This window comes from Trachemys scripta, chromosome 6 (assembly GCF_013100865.1).
Source record: "Trachemys scripta elegans isolate TJP31775 chromosome 6, CAS_Tse_1.0, whole genome shotgun sequence".
In the NCBI taxonomy this organism is placed as follows: domain Eukaryota; kingdom Metazoa; phylum Chordata; order Testudines; family Emydidae; genus Trachemys; species Trachemys scripta.
The window spans coordinates 123,852,716-123,871,688 of NC_048303.1; the positions used below are offsets into that span (position 1 = coordinate 123,852,716).

An 18,973-nucleotide genomic window follows, 5' to 3' on the forward strand; every position below is an offset into this window, starting at 1 on the left:
TTCATTTCCCGTTGTTATTTTTAGGTTAGTTCTTATCCTCTTACTGCTTCTAAGATTTATGCATCACTGCTCCAGTTAAAAATACTCTTCCACAGTAGCTGCATGTTTCATGTAAAGGAACATGCTTTGCATTGGGATGCTAAGTTACTATGACTGCTGGGCTTTACTTTCCGCTTTTAGGCCTTGTTTTCTGTCTCTGGAGATTGCTTATGATGACAAAAGGCTTTAAGCAAAAATATTAAGAGTCCTTGAGTGACTGATTCCAAAGGTCATTCACTGTCCTGCCTGCTATATTTTAGCCATAAAAGCTGCAGAAAGAAATGGGTATCTAACCATTTTAGAAATACTCCGTCTCCATCACTGAAGCAACTGGGTACCTCACAAGAATCAAGAGTCCATTACAATGATAACTATACGCCTTTCAACTTAGTCTCAGTAGCAGGGCCCACTGGTCACTAACACCAAGCCCCATTCCATGTTATTTCTGCAAATTAGCCAAAGGCTTATACAAGACAAACAGCTCTAGCACTGTGTCCTGCAGCTCACCACGCTCAAGCGCCAAAGGAGCAGTAGCGAAAGGCACTGAGAACTTCATGGTGCTGGCTCGGGAACGTTCAGAAAATTCAGCTCTGGAGCATACGATGGAACAGTAGGATCTCTCCGAAAACTGACTCAGAGATTACTTAGAGCTTTATACGGTATAGGTCATGGTCAACACCTTGAACTACACCTAAAAGTGCAACTAGTCCAGTCATGGAGCACTGCTGTTATAGCAGAGAGAGGATCTTCTCACACAAGTCAAACCACTGTCATCAGCACTAGGGGCAACTTCTGGATGCGTCTCCAGCACAGCCCCAGGTACAACACAGGGCTGTAATGATCTAGCTTTCAGGGTATAAAGGTGTGGACCAGTGTGTATCCTGGGGAGAGGTAACCTTCCTAGCCAATCATAGATGTTAAAAGACACTACATACTATAGTCACATGCAAATCCAGGGGAGCAAAGGATCCCTATGACCAAAAAACTATTGGCGAGGTTGGACATATACCTGCAGCGAAAGGTGGACTAATAACTCCAAGCTGTTCTTTTAGCTATTTCAGCTTTATGTCCATCTATCTAGGAGGAACTTAAGCCAGTTTAGTCCCATCCGCTTGCCTGCCTCTTTCAATACTAGGAGATCAGACACCATAATATACGGGATAACAGTGATACAATATAGATCTGATTGTCATCCTCACATTTATGGTACTGCAGGGAAAAACTTCTTGTTGCCCTAGCAGCGCTATATAGACACACAAGAGGACACACAACTATGTCAGACCTCACACATAAAGGCCTGCGCAGAGGACGAGTGAATGCTCTCACCACCATTTGAGACCTCTCAAAGAATGGGAGAACCCACAAAAGACCTACCTGTCAATTCCTGCAAGATTTAAAAGGTACTCAACAAAGGTTCGTGGTCAAATCAGCATGAACTCTTTACCCATGTCCATTCTCAAAAGCAAACCATCAGCAATAGCTAGTGTGACATTACACTCCATATTCTTTATGAAAATGTGCTTATGATATGGGTATGACATGACTGAGATGTATTTTATGCCAGATGGCTCATGTAAGATACCATTGGAAAGGTTATGATTTACTAAATGTGATTAGCCAATTTGTCTGCATGTATCATTTCTATATCTGAAGTTAGGAATATTGACTATGTAACTGTATTTCAAATGGGTTACTTTGGGTGTCACCCCCAACTAGCCCTTCAGGTACAACAATGGAAAAGCCAGACCGGGCTAATGGGCCATTAGCAGAGCCAATGGTCTGTAAAAGAGCTTAATCTTCCTGTGGACGCTCGAGACAGCTTACAAGCAATGGCTGCCACAGCCATGCAGAGACATGGGTCCAAGTCACCTGGTCCTGGATACCTCTCTTCCCTTTTTGGAATGCCAGACAAAGGGTTCCCGCCTTACACAAGAGCGATATAAGGCAGGGGAGTGACATCATCGTGGTTCTCCTCTGCCTCCCCACCCAAAGAGACACTGAAAAACACCTGGAAGCAAGAACTGAACTGGGGGAAGAAGAGTTGAGCCCAAGCTGGAAGGGTGTCTAGCTTGTAAGTAATAACACCGGAGGTCTCAAGCTGGAGACCAGTGCAGCTGCCTTTCAAGACTTTCTGTAATCTGCCTGCAACAATATCTAGGGTGAGAAATTACTATTTCTAACCAATTTCTTTAGTGAAACTAGCTTAGTGTGCGTATTTTGTTTCATTTGCTTAGCAATCTGCTTTGTTCTGTTTGCTATCTCTTTAACCACTTAAAATTCACCTTTTGTAGTTAATAAACTTATTTCTTGTTTATAATTTAACCCTGTTTGTACAATTCATAATTTGGGGTGGGGAAGAGGCTGTACATACCTTCCTCCACATTGAGGGAGGAGGCGGATTTCATAATATACCTTTGGGTCTGCATTCCAAGGGAGGTGGGCACCTGAGTGCTGGGGCAAGTCCCTTAAGATGAGTCTTCCCAGAGCTGATCTCAGTGTCCGTGTCGTTCTGCAGTTGGGTGTGGCCCTGCCTGTGTGTGTGCCAGAGGAGGCTTAATAGCCTGGCTCAGCAGGACAGGTGAAAAGGATGTCCAGGCTGGTAGAACAGGCAGGCTCAGTGGTATCCCAGAACATCAGGGGGCATCTTAAAGGGGGGCAACCCGTGACAGATAGTAATACCTTTCTCTACTAAAACCACGCCCAAAAGCAGCCTGCTATAGGTCAAGGACGCTGAAATATCCAGAAACCACAGGAACTGCTTCAGCTTTACTTTACCAATTATCTTCTCCAAAAACAACTGGTTATATACTGAAGGGGAATAAGTAAAGCTTTAAGGACAAAAGATAGTTCCTTTGGCAAGCAGCCTCACCACTACCTGTTTGAATGGAATTATTGAAGTTCTTCTTCAGTAATGGGCCCAAGATCTCCCTATTGCTCTCCAGCAGCAATGATGGGAAAGGTCTGGCTCACCATTGTGGGAAACAACTCTTGTCAACTCCCCTAAGACCTCTTTGGAGAAAAACAGGATAGAAATCAGCTAGAGAAGGCAATGTGTTATCATTGATCAAATACCCAAGAATGTGCTAAGTTCCTCGCAGACGTACAAAGAGTTTGTAACACCAGAGGGTAGAAATTTTACTCATGGTGTGAAGACCACATCTTCTGGTAAACACTTTGGGGATAGGGGCCCCCTATCAGCCCAGATGGCTAGTTGTAATCTGCTGGCAGATTAAAATCACACCAGAAGAGATGGGCAATTATTCTGATGAGGAGTTCATTTTACAGTGGTCAGAAGACGCCTATGATAAGGAGGCCTTTTTACCACCATCTTCCAACTGAGTGACATAAGAGTTATTGTTTATTCATATTTAAGCATTACAGTAGTTAACAGCAGCAACATGTTTACAAGTAAAGACAAATGTCTTCCATGTTAAACTTTAGCTAAACAAAAATAAGTTGTTTTTAATCAACATAATTCCTTTAACAAGACCGCATTGGCCAAGTTTGAAAGTGGACCACACCAACAGAGCCCAGCAAAGAAGACTAGACCATGACATCTAACGTCAAAATCCTGTCCCCACTGAAGTCACTGGCAAAACTCCCATTGACCTTGATGGGGCCAGGAATCCTCCCTAAAAATTTAGGATTAGCAGGTATTAGATTGGCAGTTGTAATTCAAGTTGTATTCAAATTAAGCACACGGACGACAGTAGCAACACAACAGTGTCACTGAGCATCTGTACAGTTCTCTGAATGCCGACTGAGATTTCTGTTCCCTCTCAACTACCAACATTTCCTCCATTTAAAAAAAATATTTCTGTAAAGTTTTAGCAAAAATACATTCTGTCAACATCTTGACTGGAAAAATGTTTCAGATAATCACAGCAATAGTACAAGCGAACACCAGTAGTTTGTTTAGCTAAATGCAGTATAAACAGTGCAGAGTGATACATTGTCAAACATGAGAAATGCATGTCACAGCCATACTAATCGAAGATACTGAAACATAAAGATATTGAAAATGACAATATACTAAAGAACATGTTAGAATGACTTATCAATATAGCTTTTACTTATTAAACAATAGCTAAATGTTCACTAGTGCTTTCTTAGTAGTATACATACACTAGTGCTTACTTGTAACAAAGATTTGAATTCTTGCCTACCACTTGTCACAGATCATAACATCATTACAGGCAGACACAATCTAAGAAATAAATTACAGGGTCCAGTATTTATATTATTCAGTCATTACAATCACTAACATTAGAGATAATCAGCTCACAAAACTAATTTCAGCTCCTTCGTTCTATGTAAGATTTAAATTACATTATTTAGCAAAGTTAATGGCGACATTTTTTATTTTGAAATGACATGTTTTGGACTGCGTGCACCTCTTTGAGAGCCTTATGCAAAATCCTTTGAAACAGCTTCTATAAAATTTGGAGCAGACATCAGTATTGTAAACGTACAGATGATTGCAAAGAGTGAAAATGCAACCAGACATAATCTGTCTATGACAGCTGCTGCAAACTTCCACTCACTACAAACTTCTTCACCCTCATCTTGTTTTCTGAAGCGCATTGCAATGAACTGAACTTCTTCCAGGATTTTGACAATCACTGGGATAGTATCCATTAAAGCTTTCTTTTGAACTAGCTCGATATCTTCTGTAGAGGAGCAAGCGACCTTCCCACCCTTACTACCTGAGTCACTGTTTTGTGGGCAGCATGGGTTCTCCATGGCATGGTAGCTATAGATCACGTTCCCGTTGCTAGATTGGTATCCAGGTAACACGTTCATCTCAACGCTACTGATGCTTGAACGGTGCTTGGGATAGTTGTATTTGCAAGAGAGGGGCCTTATGTTCTCTCCAGGCTTTTTCATCCTTAAAAACCAAGCACACCAATTCAGCAGGATAACACGGACCTGAAAAACAGGAGGAAGTGATCAAAATATTTTAGAGACCTTTATCTTATTTTCACTGACTGAACAATGCACCTAGAAATCTTTGCAGGATCCGTATTTCACAAAGGGATTTTGCCATCTATATAAATCTCCATTTGGAAAGCTATAAACTATTGTAAGGGAAAACTGTTTCATTATCACTAATATATATTGGCTTGTGATGGGGTGTACCAGGCCCTTTGAGGACCTCCGGAATAGACTGCAGTCCTACCACACCCTACCCCAGAAAAAAAGGCAGTAGAGCTGGGTCTTCCAAGCTGCCTAGAGAGGCTGCAGAGGGAGGCAGCCAATCAGAACCTAACAGGCTCATATAAAAGGAGCTGCAGGGCCTGGATAGCCCAGTTGTTGGTTGGAGCCAGAGGAAGAAGGATGCTGTTCCTGGCTGGCTGAGGAAGCTGGGCAGAGCAGTTGCTGGTTGCGACCAGAAGGAGTGGAAGGCTGGGAGACGGTACAGGGACTAGGGAGAAACCCTGCCTAAGCAGGGATAGGACTGTGAAGCTCCCCAGGCACAGAGGCCTGGGAGAGAGAGAGCTTTGACAAGAATGGCCAGAGACTGTTATAAGCTCTCTAGGTGAAGGGGCCTGTGAGAAAGAACCCTGAGAGAACAGGCAGAGACTGTTACAGACTCTCCGGGCAAGGAGGCCTGGGAGAGACCCTGCTTATACAGGGAACAGGCCAAGGACCCCAGAAGCTGATTGGACAGAGTGGGAAGCAGCCCAGGGAATGCAACAATAGACGCTAGTGATGGAAGCGGCAGTTGGCTGCTAGTCGTAGGGTCCCTGGGTTGTGACCTGGAGTCGTGGGCAGGCCTGGGTCCCCCCACTAGTCACAGACAGAGTGGCCAAGGGCCGAGGAGGCTAAAAGTTTTGTTTGGAACCCAAGAAGGGGGCAGGTGCTTAAACAAGCCCAGAGACGGGACTGAGAACCTCAGGGAGGGGCCAACTGTTCGTTTGACTGTGTTACCCCAGTAGGGGTTTGTTTTCCATCCATTTCACATACAGACTGTGTGTGACTTGGCTTCAGGGCTGAGTCACTGAAAACCCATCTGAAAAGAGAAGCTACCGGCAGAAAGCACCGCAAAAGCAGAGAGGGCAGGCCCATATCCGGCCAGCAGGAGGCGCTCGCGGGAGGTGAGTAACCACACCTTTACACGGCTCTCTTTAGTGAAAAACAGAAACAGGCAAATGAACTCTTCTTCTGTTTCAGGCTCTGCCATGTAACCTCTCCGTGTCTTTGTTTGCCCATCTGTAAAATGGGAATAAGGAGATCTTCTCCACTGCTGTCACTTTCAAAGTGTTGGTGAGTTGCTTGTGCAGTGAAAGGACTTTTGGACGGCATCAGTTGTTAGCCTTCCAGCTAGTAATTGGAGGCTTTACAGTTGCCAGTATTTACATCGACACTGATTTTACTAGGAACTGCTGAGTGATCAGCATGTTTGAAATTCAGGCACTTATTTAGCTGCCTAAATATGGACTTAGGAGATGAACTTTAGGTCCCCATTTGTGAAAATCTTGTCCCACCTTTGTAAGGATGTTTGCTGTCCTCTAGGGAGGCACTAAAGGGCTGTGGCTATTCAATCTTTCTTGCCAGACTTCGGTGTGGGTGGATTTGGAGACTGACTGGCTTTGCTTGCACAATGCTCAGTTCTGTGGCAGTGCCACTCCAAGCCATGTCTTCCCTGAAAAAACAGCTGGGTTCTTAACTCGAGTTAGTTAACCTGAGTTAACATCCTAGTGAGGAGAAAACAGTTTGTAGTTTTCACATTAGTTAGCAGGTTGAGTTAGTCTAACTCCACTGCTTCCTCAAGCATGCCTTCCCCTGCCCAAGCATGGAGCACTGCGCAGAGCAGGTTCGGGTGCGTCTGAAAAGCTGCTCTGTGATTAGCTAGTGGGTAGGAGGGGACAGGGCATGGATGGATCACAGCAGCAGAAAAAGGGAGTAAGCTGCTTCTTCCGTCCTCTACCTTGGTCTTCTGCTGGGTTGTAAAGACTCGAGGACTTGTTGGGGGGGCGGGGTGTAGCCTACCTGGCATCCCCTCCCAACCCACTTCTGGTCACACCCCACCATCTGAGAACTACTGGTCAGGGGCATAGTGTAGATTATGATCTCCCTTCCCACACAGTGCCAGCGAAGGGCTACTGCAGGCTACTGGGCACATGGGGGATGCCGGACAAGGCATGGTTCCAGTGGTTTAGGAGAAATGTCTTTTCCTCAAACAGCAAACACAATCGGTGACTTTGTAACGAAACGTACCAGCAGAAGAAGAGTCTAAGTGATTCCCCTATGGGCCTGGCCTAGTGACATGCAGTAGCTGAATCCTCCTGCGAGGACATGAGGATGACTTCTGTTCAAAGCTCCTTGTAAAATCATGCCTAATACCCCAGATATCAGCTCTGCACCAATATGCGTTCCCAAGCCACATTCTTGTGCCCCATCTGATGCATGCCAAATATAATGAATATATGAACTTTATAAACAACTGGAGCAAACGAACAGTTTAGAGAACAGTGCAATAGGCTGCCAGTGGCCTGATTTATATTCTTCCAAGGGATATCCGTGCAATTAACAAGTTAAAGGCAGCTATGATTTGCAGAACTATCAAAACAAGAGCCAGCTATCTAAAGAACACTTGTGCTGTGCCGCTGAAAGCTGCAGAAAGGGGAATCCGTATGATGCCATCGGCACTGAGCATGGATCTTCATGAAGCACCAAATCGTTTTTTAAAAAGAGAAGCGTTTTATATATGAAAAGGTGCAAGTGACATTGAAAATGGCATTAAAATAGAAAGGGGACAGTCTGTGGTTACATAAGCCTCATTTCTGAATGACGACAGCTTCAGACTTTTATTGACCTGGATGTCCATCAACCTACTAGTAAGAGAGGGAGGGTGCTCTTATAGGTAAGGCGCTGGAGTGGGACGCATGAGAGCTGGGTTCAGTTCCTGGCTTTGCCACAAACTCCGGCTGTGACCTTTGGCAGATCACGTAATCTCTCTGTGCCTCAGTTCTCCCTCTGTACAATGGGGACACCAACCCTTCTTTTCTCCCGCCAGGTGTCTGTCTGGTCTGTTAGATGGCAAGTTTTTTACAATGTCTCTGGGACCCCATTGTGCTAAGAGCTGGGTGATCTTAGCTGGGGCCTCTTGATGCTACTTCAATGCTACTACTAACGATAACTTTAAGGCCGCTACCTCCAACGGGGACTAATCCTCAAGTGACCAGAAGAAAATGGTTAGACCACTGAAGCCATTTTGTGTCTTGCAATCCGAGTCTCCTCACAGCCCAGTGTCCCCTCCACGGGGCCCTTCCAGCCCACTTCTTCGAAAGGATATCTTATTCCTCCGACTGGAAACTTCCTTAGGGTTCAAACAGTGCTGCTTTCATGTACAGTTTTAAATAGCCAGTTACTTCCTTCAACAACGACCTAGCGAAAAGAACAATCCCTCCTTCGTTTCACTGCGCTCTTTCCTCTGACTAGTTATTGACACGGTGACTTTAAAGAGCCACAAGACCAAACGCAGGCCTTAAATTGCTAAAAATATTTCAACAAGGTCATTGAGAGAGAGAGAGAGAGAGAGAGAGAGTTACTCTTGAGCAATGTGAAATGATGACATATTATATTGGGCTTCTAATTTGAAGATGTTAATGGATCTTGGATATGCCAAGAGACATCAGGTCAATACTGTTGTCCGTGAAAACGAAGCTTTTCCTTCAAGCCAAAAAGCTGACTGCGTGGAGAATCTGCATCTGTAACTTCTGAGACAGGGACGCCTATTTTGGGGCATTTCTAGTGCATGAATAAATGCACCAGAAATAGGGGGGTGGCTCTTGTTTTATTCAGTCTAATGCCATTAGCCCCAAAAAACACATTGAAATTCAGTAATTAACCCATTCTCACATCACTGTTAATTGGGATGCCAGCTGTGACAGTGTGGCAGCCAATAAGCAGTCTCGGCGTGACACTTCTAGGCGTGACACACCCATTTGTGTGCTTTTTTAACATCGCTGGATTGCCCGAGGGCAATCTGCAGGCACAGCCGTCCACTCCAGGCAACAGACTCTCCCAGCAGTGTGACAGCCCGTCCACACAGTAGGCTGCTGCTCTCAGTCAGGGTCCCACACGAACCACCAGGGGCTAGATCCACAAAGGGATTTAGCCACCTTAACTGGCACTTTAAATCCCCAAAACCCATGCTCAGCTGCCACCTAACCCTGTAGGCCCCTAAATTCCCACCGGTCATGTCACTTAGGCACCTACATTTCTGCCAGCGGGCGTGTACAAAGCCACTTAAGTTCTGATGCCTGGTGCCTAGCTCATGCCTATGCCCTGCTGGAATTCTCAGGCTCGGTGTTCCCCCACCTGTCTCACCGGCAGGTTCTCAGAAACTGCCTTAGAGCATGCCTGGCATCACCACTACCTGCTCCTCAGTTCTTTGCGAGGAAGGGCTGACCCAGCTTAGGTGCCGAGCTCCAGGAGCAGGGCCACAGCTGTGACTCCCGAGTGACGCCAGGCACCTCCCTTCAGCCCAGCTCTCATTGAGGGATGGACTATAGGCACCACCCTTCTCCTCGGCATTTCTTATTGGCTTCTCTGAATCCCATTCTTAGGTGTCCAACTCTCCCCATACATTGTGGAGGGAGCCCGGATGCTGCCGAACTTAGGGCTCTGGATTGCCCTGGGCAGTGGAGCACTAAAGTTAGGTGCTAGGCTCCATTTTGTACATTCCCTTTGTGGCTCCAGTCTGAGGTGGCTTCCCACCAAGAGCAGGAATGCTCCGGAGTCCTACAAACCTAGCCTCCCCTCATCCGTGCACTCCCATCCCTAGCCCTCCTGCTGCCCAGTCAGTAGTACAGGGCTTGTCTGTCACGTCTGGGTAGCTGGGAACCCTGTCCCAGGTGATTAACCCTTGTAGCAGGAGTTACGCAAGCACTCACCTTTAGGGCTCTTGCGTGTCAGATCAGTGGCAGCTTTCAAAGATGCTAAGCACCCAACAGCCCCTGCTTTTTAGTCACCTAAATACCAGCTGAGGAGCCTGACTTTAGGCTCCCACGTTTGAAAATCTTGGCCTTGGCAAACCCCCTCGGTTCAGTGGAAAGGCGATGGCCAGGGGAACAGAGAGAGGGCACCAGTTGTTCTAGGCTCTAATGCATGCTTGGTGCTTATAGAAACCACAACCGTATATGGCTAGGTTCAGTACTAACCTCAGGCCCTCTCCTCTTCTGTCTCCTAAGGAAACAGACAGGAGTACTATGGAGTGATCACTTTCAGGAAGGGAAAGAAACTTGCACAATTGTGAAAGTTAGTTACTGGCTCAGGAAAACAGGGAGCTAGTGACACTACTGCAGCTAATTAAGCCATGCATCTTTTGTACAATGAGGAATAGAGAGGAATTAAAATGTGCAGAACCCTCTGTGCTGTGGGGAGGAAGATGCATGAGCAGTAGGGAATCCAATGAGATTCGCCTTGCAGAGAACAACAGTTTCAGAGAAGCAATTTCCTTTTCTCTGCAGATAACCATCTTAATAGATTCACATTCTTACCGAGCAAAAAAGCTGCAGGGCTATCTCTGGAAGAAAAATGTAACAAAGACGGCAACGGGCATGGAGGGAAAACAGGGCCGATGTGCCAGGAATCACAATGGCCAAAACTTTTGTATTTGTATGCAGAGAGTTAAACTCCTTCTCATTCTCCTGGTGGTGTCGTCCTCGGTACAACTGCAGCACTCCCACCTTTTCACTCTAGGTCTAGCCCCGTCCCTGCAACCCCATCTCTTTTTATGTGGTTCTCTCTCTTTCCTGGCCTGGCACTTAACCATTCAAATGATGTTTTCTGCAATATTCACGTAGGCTCTACTGCAATGCAAATAATCATTCCGGGCCTCAGTTTGCTAGGTGCTGTACATAGGCAGAGACAGTGCCTGCCCTAAAGAACTTACAGTCTAAATAGATAAAACAGAGAGGTGAAGTGATTTGCTCAAGGGCATACAGCAGAGCAGTGGCAGGGCTGGGTGCAGAACCCTGGCTAGTGCCCAATCCACAAGCCAGTCTCTCACTTTATGAATAGCCGACCCAGGAACCTCAGTCACCAACACATTCCTAGTGCACGGCTGGAAGGAAACACAGATCCTTCCTTTACTGCTCCGGCAGTGGGTGGAGGAGCACTGCCTCCCTAAATGTGGGCGGAGGGGCTTGGTGCAGGTATCCTGAAAACTCAGCCCTTGGCATATTCCCAGGCAATCTTAAATTCAAAAGGGGTCTTTTAACACCCTTCTAATAAACTGGGAAAAGGTCGGTCATCTCGGGGACGGGAGGAGGTTCAGATGGTTTGTTTGTTTGTTTTTTCCATATCCTTGTAAGTAATTGACTTTCCTGTAACGAGGTAGGGCCCTCATCACAACCAGCACTGCTGTGTCAGTGGGTGACTGCACTGCTGTGAGCGGTGGACGTGTCAGTGCTGCGAGAACAAGCATAAATGCAGGTGGCCCTGAGATACTGGTGCAGGCTCAGCCCTGTGTCTCCTGGCAGCTCGGCAGCAGAGGGCGTGGGTCCAGCTCTGATGTACCCGAACTTTCACGATGCCAAGTGTTCTGATCCGCTTTGGCTGGGCTTCATTGCCCCAAGGCCGATGCAGGGATAGGCGAGTCCAACACAGCAATCTGCCGGAAGGAGAACCTCCTTCTAGGATGTCCTGCAGCCTCCAAATATTCCCTCTCTGCACTCTGGGGGCGGGACTCCGAGAGCTGAGTGCCCAGAAGCCACGGCTGATCACTTCCATTGAGGGAAGAGTTCTCCATGAGTTGCCTGGTCCCCGCAAAGATAATGCCTCAGTTGAGAGGCTGGTTTCACGCACCACTAGTTGAGGCTTATAATAAGGCCTGCTAAGTTACTAAAGCTTCACGGTGTACCAGCCACGCCAACACAGGAAATTCAGCGGACCAAAATAGGGTCTCCACTCTGGCTCCTCAGTGGCTGAAACGGCTGTAGCTTCGCTGGGTAGCTTCATCTCACACTTAGCAGAACGATCAGAGGGTGTCTTGATGGGACTATGAGTGATTAGAACCCCTGGAGGGTCAGGAGGGTCCGGAGACTGGTGAGCATGTTCCACAAGGCAGCCAGCCAAAGTTCTTATTAAGGCAGAATATTCATGAGTCACACCTTGGCCGCTAGGGCCGTGGTGCACCTGCTCTCGGCACATGGATTCATGAGTGGGATGGTTCTCTTTAAAGCTCTCTTAGCCCTGGTCTACACTGGGGATGGGGGGGGGGATTGATTCATCGTGTCTAGACTAGATGCGATAAATCAACCCCCCGCTGGATCAATTGCTGCCCGCCGATCTGGCGGGTAGTGTAGACATACCCTTAGAGCATTGTAACTGGATGATGAAGATCATTCAGAATTCATTGGCTGTGCTGTCTGGCAGGGAAGACAATGATTTTAAATGTCATGACAGTTGCACTAAGAAATCATTACTAGCATGCCCAGCTACTGGGTTTTTCATTGTTGGTTTTAAACTTGCATCAACACCCTGGAGTATTTTAGAGCAGATGAAATGGGATACAGGGCAGTGTCCCCCTCCCCGCACCCAAATCTGTTGTGTATTTCGTCTCTCACACAAGGTGACATTGGTGGGTTGTGTGACATTTTTCCATTTTGTCAGAGTAATTTCTCACCGTGACAGAGACAATGAACTAAGTGTCAGAGGCTGCTGTAGAAATGGGCTTCTTGGAAAATCAGTCTGGATAGATAATTGTGGATATTTGTTTTCACTTCTGCTTTCCTCTTTTCCTTTTTAATCAGGCAAAATGCGCTCTGTAAAGTCTCCCCATGAGAAACAGTGAGAGAAAAACAGTGTTTTGTTTTGGTTTGGGGTTTTTTACTTGAACATCTGAAGAGCGTATATTGCTCCTGAAAGGCCCCAGCTGGAAGTGATGGGCAGAGCCCAGTGAAGTGAGGGAACACGGCCCCCTCAGAAGACGGAGGGGCCATAGCACCAGGACTTAAACTACTACCAGGGAGGTACAAACAGGAATTGGGGTGCAGGTCACAGGGTCAAAATGAGGGATCGCGAGGAGACCGTTGAGGACAACGCCCCCTGCTCTGCAGAGGAGTCAGTGGCCACCGCCCAGAGGAAATCTGCCCATATGCGTGAGTGTAGCAGTGAAAGGAAATGACCACCTGCAGTCACAGACGTTCCTCCACCCGTCAAGCTCCCCCTCCTAGACTGGTGGGTGGCCATCTTGGCCAATGCCAGGAGGAGGTTCCAAGGGGCTGGTCTTGAGACTGTGACACGCCTGCAGGCTGAAATCCTTCATATAGCCACAGAACAAGCCCAGGGCACCAGCCGTACCATCACCAAGCCCTGACCCGCTCTAGCAGTGTGGGGGGGCAAGCAGTAGCTAAGGCTTCCGCACCCATTCAGTGCAGAGAGGCATCACCAGAGATGTCACAATGCTGATGAGCTCAACTCTCCAGCGCATTGTGTCAGGACTACATTCAGTCCCAAGCTGGGGCAGGGAGAGACGCGCCAGGGCAGCTCTCACGGGCCGCACAACATGGGGCCTGCCTCCGCTGCTCGGACTGGGATTTAGCCTCCCAGCTTCTAAAGCGGGGCCCCAGCGGCAGAATCCGAAGCACTCCCCGTGAAGACTGGCTGAGTTGAACCGAGACATTGGGTTGGCCCAGGACAGATTAAGGGACCAGTTGTGAAATTTGGATCTGGATCAGGGATGTGGGTTCAGCAAAGCGCCAGATCCCCCAGCAGGTGAGTCTAGGAGTGGCCTGAGTGTACTTAGATGGTGTCAAAGGAAGTGGCTGTCCTGGCTGTCGGTCTCCACTGCTCACTCACCTTATTGGGTAAGTGAGGGTGGGCTGAGAGAGAGAGAGAGGTGACCATGGTCCAACCGGGCTCACCCCAACTGCCGTGTCCAAATAAGAGAGTAACGGGGGTTCCAGCTGGTAAGTTGGCCCAGTTCATACAGTGCCAGGAGCCAATGGGAAAATTGGGGGGCAGATCCAGGTTCAGATTCTGAACCTCTGCACTGCCACTGGCTGTGTGCTCTGTGCTGACTGAAATGGGGCTCCTGGAGAGGAAACACCTCGAAAAAAGGATCCATGATGGCTAAGAAATATTTGCGTTTTGTGCTTTGAAAAATGTAAAGCTTTTCTGTGCCAGTGGGTAAGAGAGCAGTGTGGGTCCTGTGATGCCCTGGGGGTTGGCAAGAGCAAAGTGGGCACCAGTAAGAAGAGCAACGTTGGTTTGCCATGCTGTTCGACTTTCCCACGGTATCTGAACAGTAAATGCTGCAAACTCCAGTGGGAAGCCTATAACCGGGGTGCCTTTTTAATGGTCACCCAGATTCTGGGGGGTTGGGCTTTTTACCCAGCATGGCGATGTCACACCTGTTTTGTTCCATCACAATTGTTCAGCTGATTACAACAAGTTGTGGTCCCATCAGTTCAATATCAAGAAGTCATTTATTTCCTGTTACTGAATATGTCCATGTTGAAGCCACTTACCCAGTGGGGCATTTTTCCCGCTTGGGGATCGTGATGATGAAACTGAAGAACCAGGACCGTTACCACCACCGAGAGACCAACAATGACCATGATACTAGCGAAATATTGAGCTGCAATTAAAAAATAACAAAGACAAGGTGGGTTTGATTAGAAATGACAGAGTGAAATCTGCAGTCCTGATTGTTGTCCTGTGCCACCCCCCTGTGAGAGAGCGAGCTTCCCCTCCAGACTGAAAACACGTTCGAGCCCCTGCAAAGAATTCCAGGCCTGGGCTCCATTAGTGACTGATCATCAGAAAAAGGGGCCCTCTGAATGCAGGCGTTCCCCCATCGCCCCATCCAATTCAATTGTAATGGCACGTACGCAAAGGACAAGGGGTGTACATTTCTAGAATTATATCAAATTCAGTATAATTGTTTGTATAAGAAAACTATATTAAGGGCTAGATTTGCAACAAGCCCTGACAGGAGGCATCAGGTAGTTGCACTGTTCCAGGAGCAGGGCCAGATTGTGACTGAGATACCATCTGGTCCTTAGTTCCCCATATTGGTCTGTGGAGGAGGTAATCTGGGCCAACTCTCCACCTCACTCTCCCTGCCATGCCAGCACATGTGCGCAGGGGCAGCAGGTTTGTATAATGTTTGGTGGTGCCCAGAACGGGTCCAAGTCCCGCCCCACCACACCTGCCTTGTAAACTGAGATATATTTTTTAAAATAATGTAAAAATGTGAGGGCGCTGGGGTGGGGCTGGGGATGAGGGGTTTGGGGTGTGGGAGGGGCTCACACAGAGGGTTGGAGTGCGGGGGTGAGGGCTGTGGGGTGGGGCTGGGGATGAGGGGTTTGGGGTGTAGGAGGGGCTCACACAGAGGGTTGGAGTGCGAGAGTGGTGCCCAGAACGGGCCGGGGGACACTCGAGGGAGGCGTGGGGGGGCAGCAGGTGGGTATGGGGGACACTCGAGGGAGGCGTGGGGGGCAGCAGGCAGGGCCTGGAGAGAGACCCAGCCCCGAACATTGGTGGAGCTGGGCCCCGGGCCCTGAATATTGCTGGAGCCCAGGCACCACGGGCCCATATAACTCACTGCCCTGCATGTGCATTGCCCAGAGCTTTGGGGGAGGAGCCAAGGTTCTGCCCGGCTGTGCAGGAGGGGGATGGCAGCCCCATGGTACTGGAAGTCCATGCAGGGGAATAACAGAGGCACCTTGTGCCCACTCATTCCTCTACACTGGTCACTAAGCAGGTCACACTCAAGCCCTAAAATAAGCAAAGTACCTGACAACTCACAGGAGGCATTTCAGCTTCGAGGCTCTCTGTCCACTGCTGTGTGTGTCCAGCTATTGCAAACCAGCTCCGTGATGTGTGAATGCTTTGCTATCCCATGATAGACGGGAGCTGGGGAGTTTATGGATGAGTGAAACTTGCCCCAGTCAGGGACTTCAGAGAGTTAATGTTTCAGACACTGGGCTGGAAAGTGAGCAATACGCTTGTGCATAAAGCAGTTTAGTTGGCTGATAAAAGGAGACGTGTGCACTCGAATGCATAGCTTTTGTCTTTGTATAAGATCAAAGGAACACAGACCAACAGACTTCTCAGCAGTGTGGTCATTGCCAATGCACGATCCCACCCAATAGGGATGCCTGATTCCACAGCCTTCAGGAGTGGATGAAGTATGACTGATTCTGTCATGTCGCGCATAGTGCTGAAAGCAGAAACTGCAGGCCAACCCTGCTGCACACCATGATCATTTCTGTGCAGCTTTCACCTCAAAAATCCAGCCCCCATGCCCACTGATTAAAGGGGGTCTCTGGTGTCTCTCCATAACGAACAACACTAGCTAAATAGGAAACCTATAACAAAGAAGCAACATGACAAGAGAGGACGGATGATCCAGTAGTTAGGGCTTCAGAGCAGGACTAGAAACTCTGCTCCACCACAGACCCCTGTGCGAAATTGGGCCTCAGTTCCCCATCTGTAAAATGGGGATAATAGCACGATCCCGCCTGACAGGTATGTTGTTAGGATAAATAGATTAACGGTTGTGTGGCATTCTGATACAACCGTAATGGAGGCCTTATTAAAGGTGGAAGAACTCGATGGAATATTTGGTGATATTGGACTTTGAAAGGAGATCCAGTACAACTAAGCTTAAGAGACAACACTGAGGCTAACCAAAGAAAAATGCATTTTCTGCCTACCCCAAATCAAGTTTTAGGGCAGACAATAAACAGAGATGGAATCGGTCCTAGCCCTGAGAAAGCCAAAGCAATTCAAGAAGACCTGGACCAAGTACCACTAAGATGCCAATATCTATTGCTAAAGTTAATGTGATTTAATCCAATTGCTAAATATGTTCTTGAGAAAAATCTGGTAGAAGCAAACACTCTGTCCTTGTGGCAGCATTGCAGTCATGTACCCATGAGCTCGAAAATGATGTAAAGGGGCATGCGGATGCTGTGGACACATACAGATAAGTGTCAGAAAAGAGACTACTCCAAATACAGAAACAATCTTGACAGATACCTAACTTCAGGAAGCTCTAAGTGACATTAGGAGTGGATGGTCCACCTATGTAAGGACACTATAGAAGTGACAAGAGACAACTTTGCATGTGCAATTAAGCAAGTCTAATGGACTCATGATTAAAGGCAGTTGCATCAACATTCCAAATGAAATGAGTGGTGATATCTAAACCTCTTCCTTGGAGGACATCAGGGATTAACTAATTGGTGTGCCAGTATCTGGCTGGAAAGGTGAAGCAGAATGAAGGGACTGAGATTTCTCAGCGATGGGAATGCTTCCTTCAATGGAAAGGTGCATCTAGGCTCTACAACTACAGGAAGTCTTTGGGTCAAAGCACTAGGCAGGGATTCATCAGCACCTGATTCAGTTCTTGATTTGCCACAGGCTGGACCCTGGACAAGGTACCTAAGGAAGAGAAGCATTCAACTTCTATGAAGTTTAAGGGCAAGGAAGATGCCCAACTCCCTCAAACACCCGCCTTCAACTCTTTGGCCTCAGTCCCTCCTGTGTAAAACGGGGAGCAAAACACATCCTGTCTGTCGAGTGTAAGCTCTTGAGTCAGCCCTGCCTCTGTGTGCTGTCGTATATGGGCTGAGCAGAGAGGGTAGAAGGCACAACAGGATCATGCCATGGACTGTTAACTGTAACAAACACTAGCCTCCACACCAGTAATCTCTGGTACTTCAGCCCTTGCTAAAGGGCAGATAAAGCAGGCCTAGCAGTGTAAAAAAGACAAGGAATGTGGGAGTCTAGGCCTGTGTCCAGTGGTGTCAAAATGCCAAGGAGCATTATAGCCAAAGAGGAATGGGAAAGCATGTGCTGAAGCCAGAAATCCTGTTTCCCCCACCGCACACACATGCACCCGGCCCCTCTCCCAAGCAGGAGCTTGGAGCAATAGTCAAGATTTTAATAACGTCTCAGAAGCGTAATGTCACATACTCGCCTAACGCAACTTCCCATCGCCGCAGAGAAGAGCACGACGCGGATAAGGAGCCTCTACGGTCTGCATTAAAACGATGGTATAGTTCTGTGAGGCAGTCCCAGCGTCCCAGGACAAAATGAATCATCCAGATAGGCTAACAGAATAATCTTGACAGGGAGGGGAACAGAAAAACCTCTCTATTCCCGAGCAAAGAGCTAGGGGAGATTTTACTCAGTGTGAGGGGAACAGACAGGATTAACCACTGGAAGGAACTACCCAGCGAAGTAATGGATTTTCCAGCTCTCCATGTGTTCACATCAAGACTGGTTGCTGGGAGGACAGGGCTAGCTGCAATGCACCACTCTGATCACAGGCCTTGTGCCTTCACTGCTCTGGGGATGGAATCCCACCACGTCCCCACTCTCGGGACAGGCCCGGCTGCAGTACCCTGGGTACCAACCCTGCATACACTGTAGGCAGAGTGGGCCCCAGCATGCCCAGTGAATTAGAAACACAATAGACAAGTCACAAGAACAATCACTGCCCTGAAATACTATGCACTGTGGTGAATACTGCACATTTAGGGGCACTGTAAGGTTACTAATCCTCACAGGAAATGACTTTAAAATGGTTTTAGCCTGGGATGCAAAGGAACCCTAAGGAATTAGGTACCCGTCAAATTTCAGTGGGATTTCAGGCACCTAACAATCTGAATGTTTGGGGTTAGGTTCTGGTTTGGGCTGCCACAGCGTCACTGCCCTTGCTATTAAAGCAAAGCGCGCTCAAAGCTAGCTCTGTGTGTGTTGCAGTCCCACCTCTGGTGGCAGGGCAGACAGGCCCTAGGACAGCTAATCTCACTGAAAGAAAAGAAGAACATGGCGACAATGGATACCCATACAGGAATTAAAGCCACTCCCTCTTCCATTTACTGCAAATGGAGACCCCCAGCACCACGGGACCTGCCTACTACGCCCCCTCGTCACCATGGCACATCCCACTGGCAAATGGAGC

The 18,973-nt window shown here is 47.8% G+C and overlaps 1 protein-coding gene across 1 annotated transcript in view; it reads right to left on the reverse strand.

Moving 5' to 3' along the window:
* Positions 1-3,368: 3,368 nt before the first annotated feature.
* Positions 3,369-18,973, reverse strand: part of LOC117879444 (neuronal acetylcholine receptor subunit alpha-7-like) — a 102,441-nt gene continuing 86,836 nt past the window's right edge. Inside the window, exons 9-10 of the mRNA XM_034774638.1 lie at positions 14,523-14,632; positions 3,369-4,968 (exon numbers count right to left, since the gene is read on the reverse strand). Of these exons, the coding sequence (XP_034630529.1) occupies positions 4,447-4,968; positions 14,523-14,632 (632 nt within the window). The 3' untranslated portion in view covers positions 3,369-4,446. The remainder of the gene's footprint in view (positions 4,969-14,522; positions 14,633-18,973) is intronic.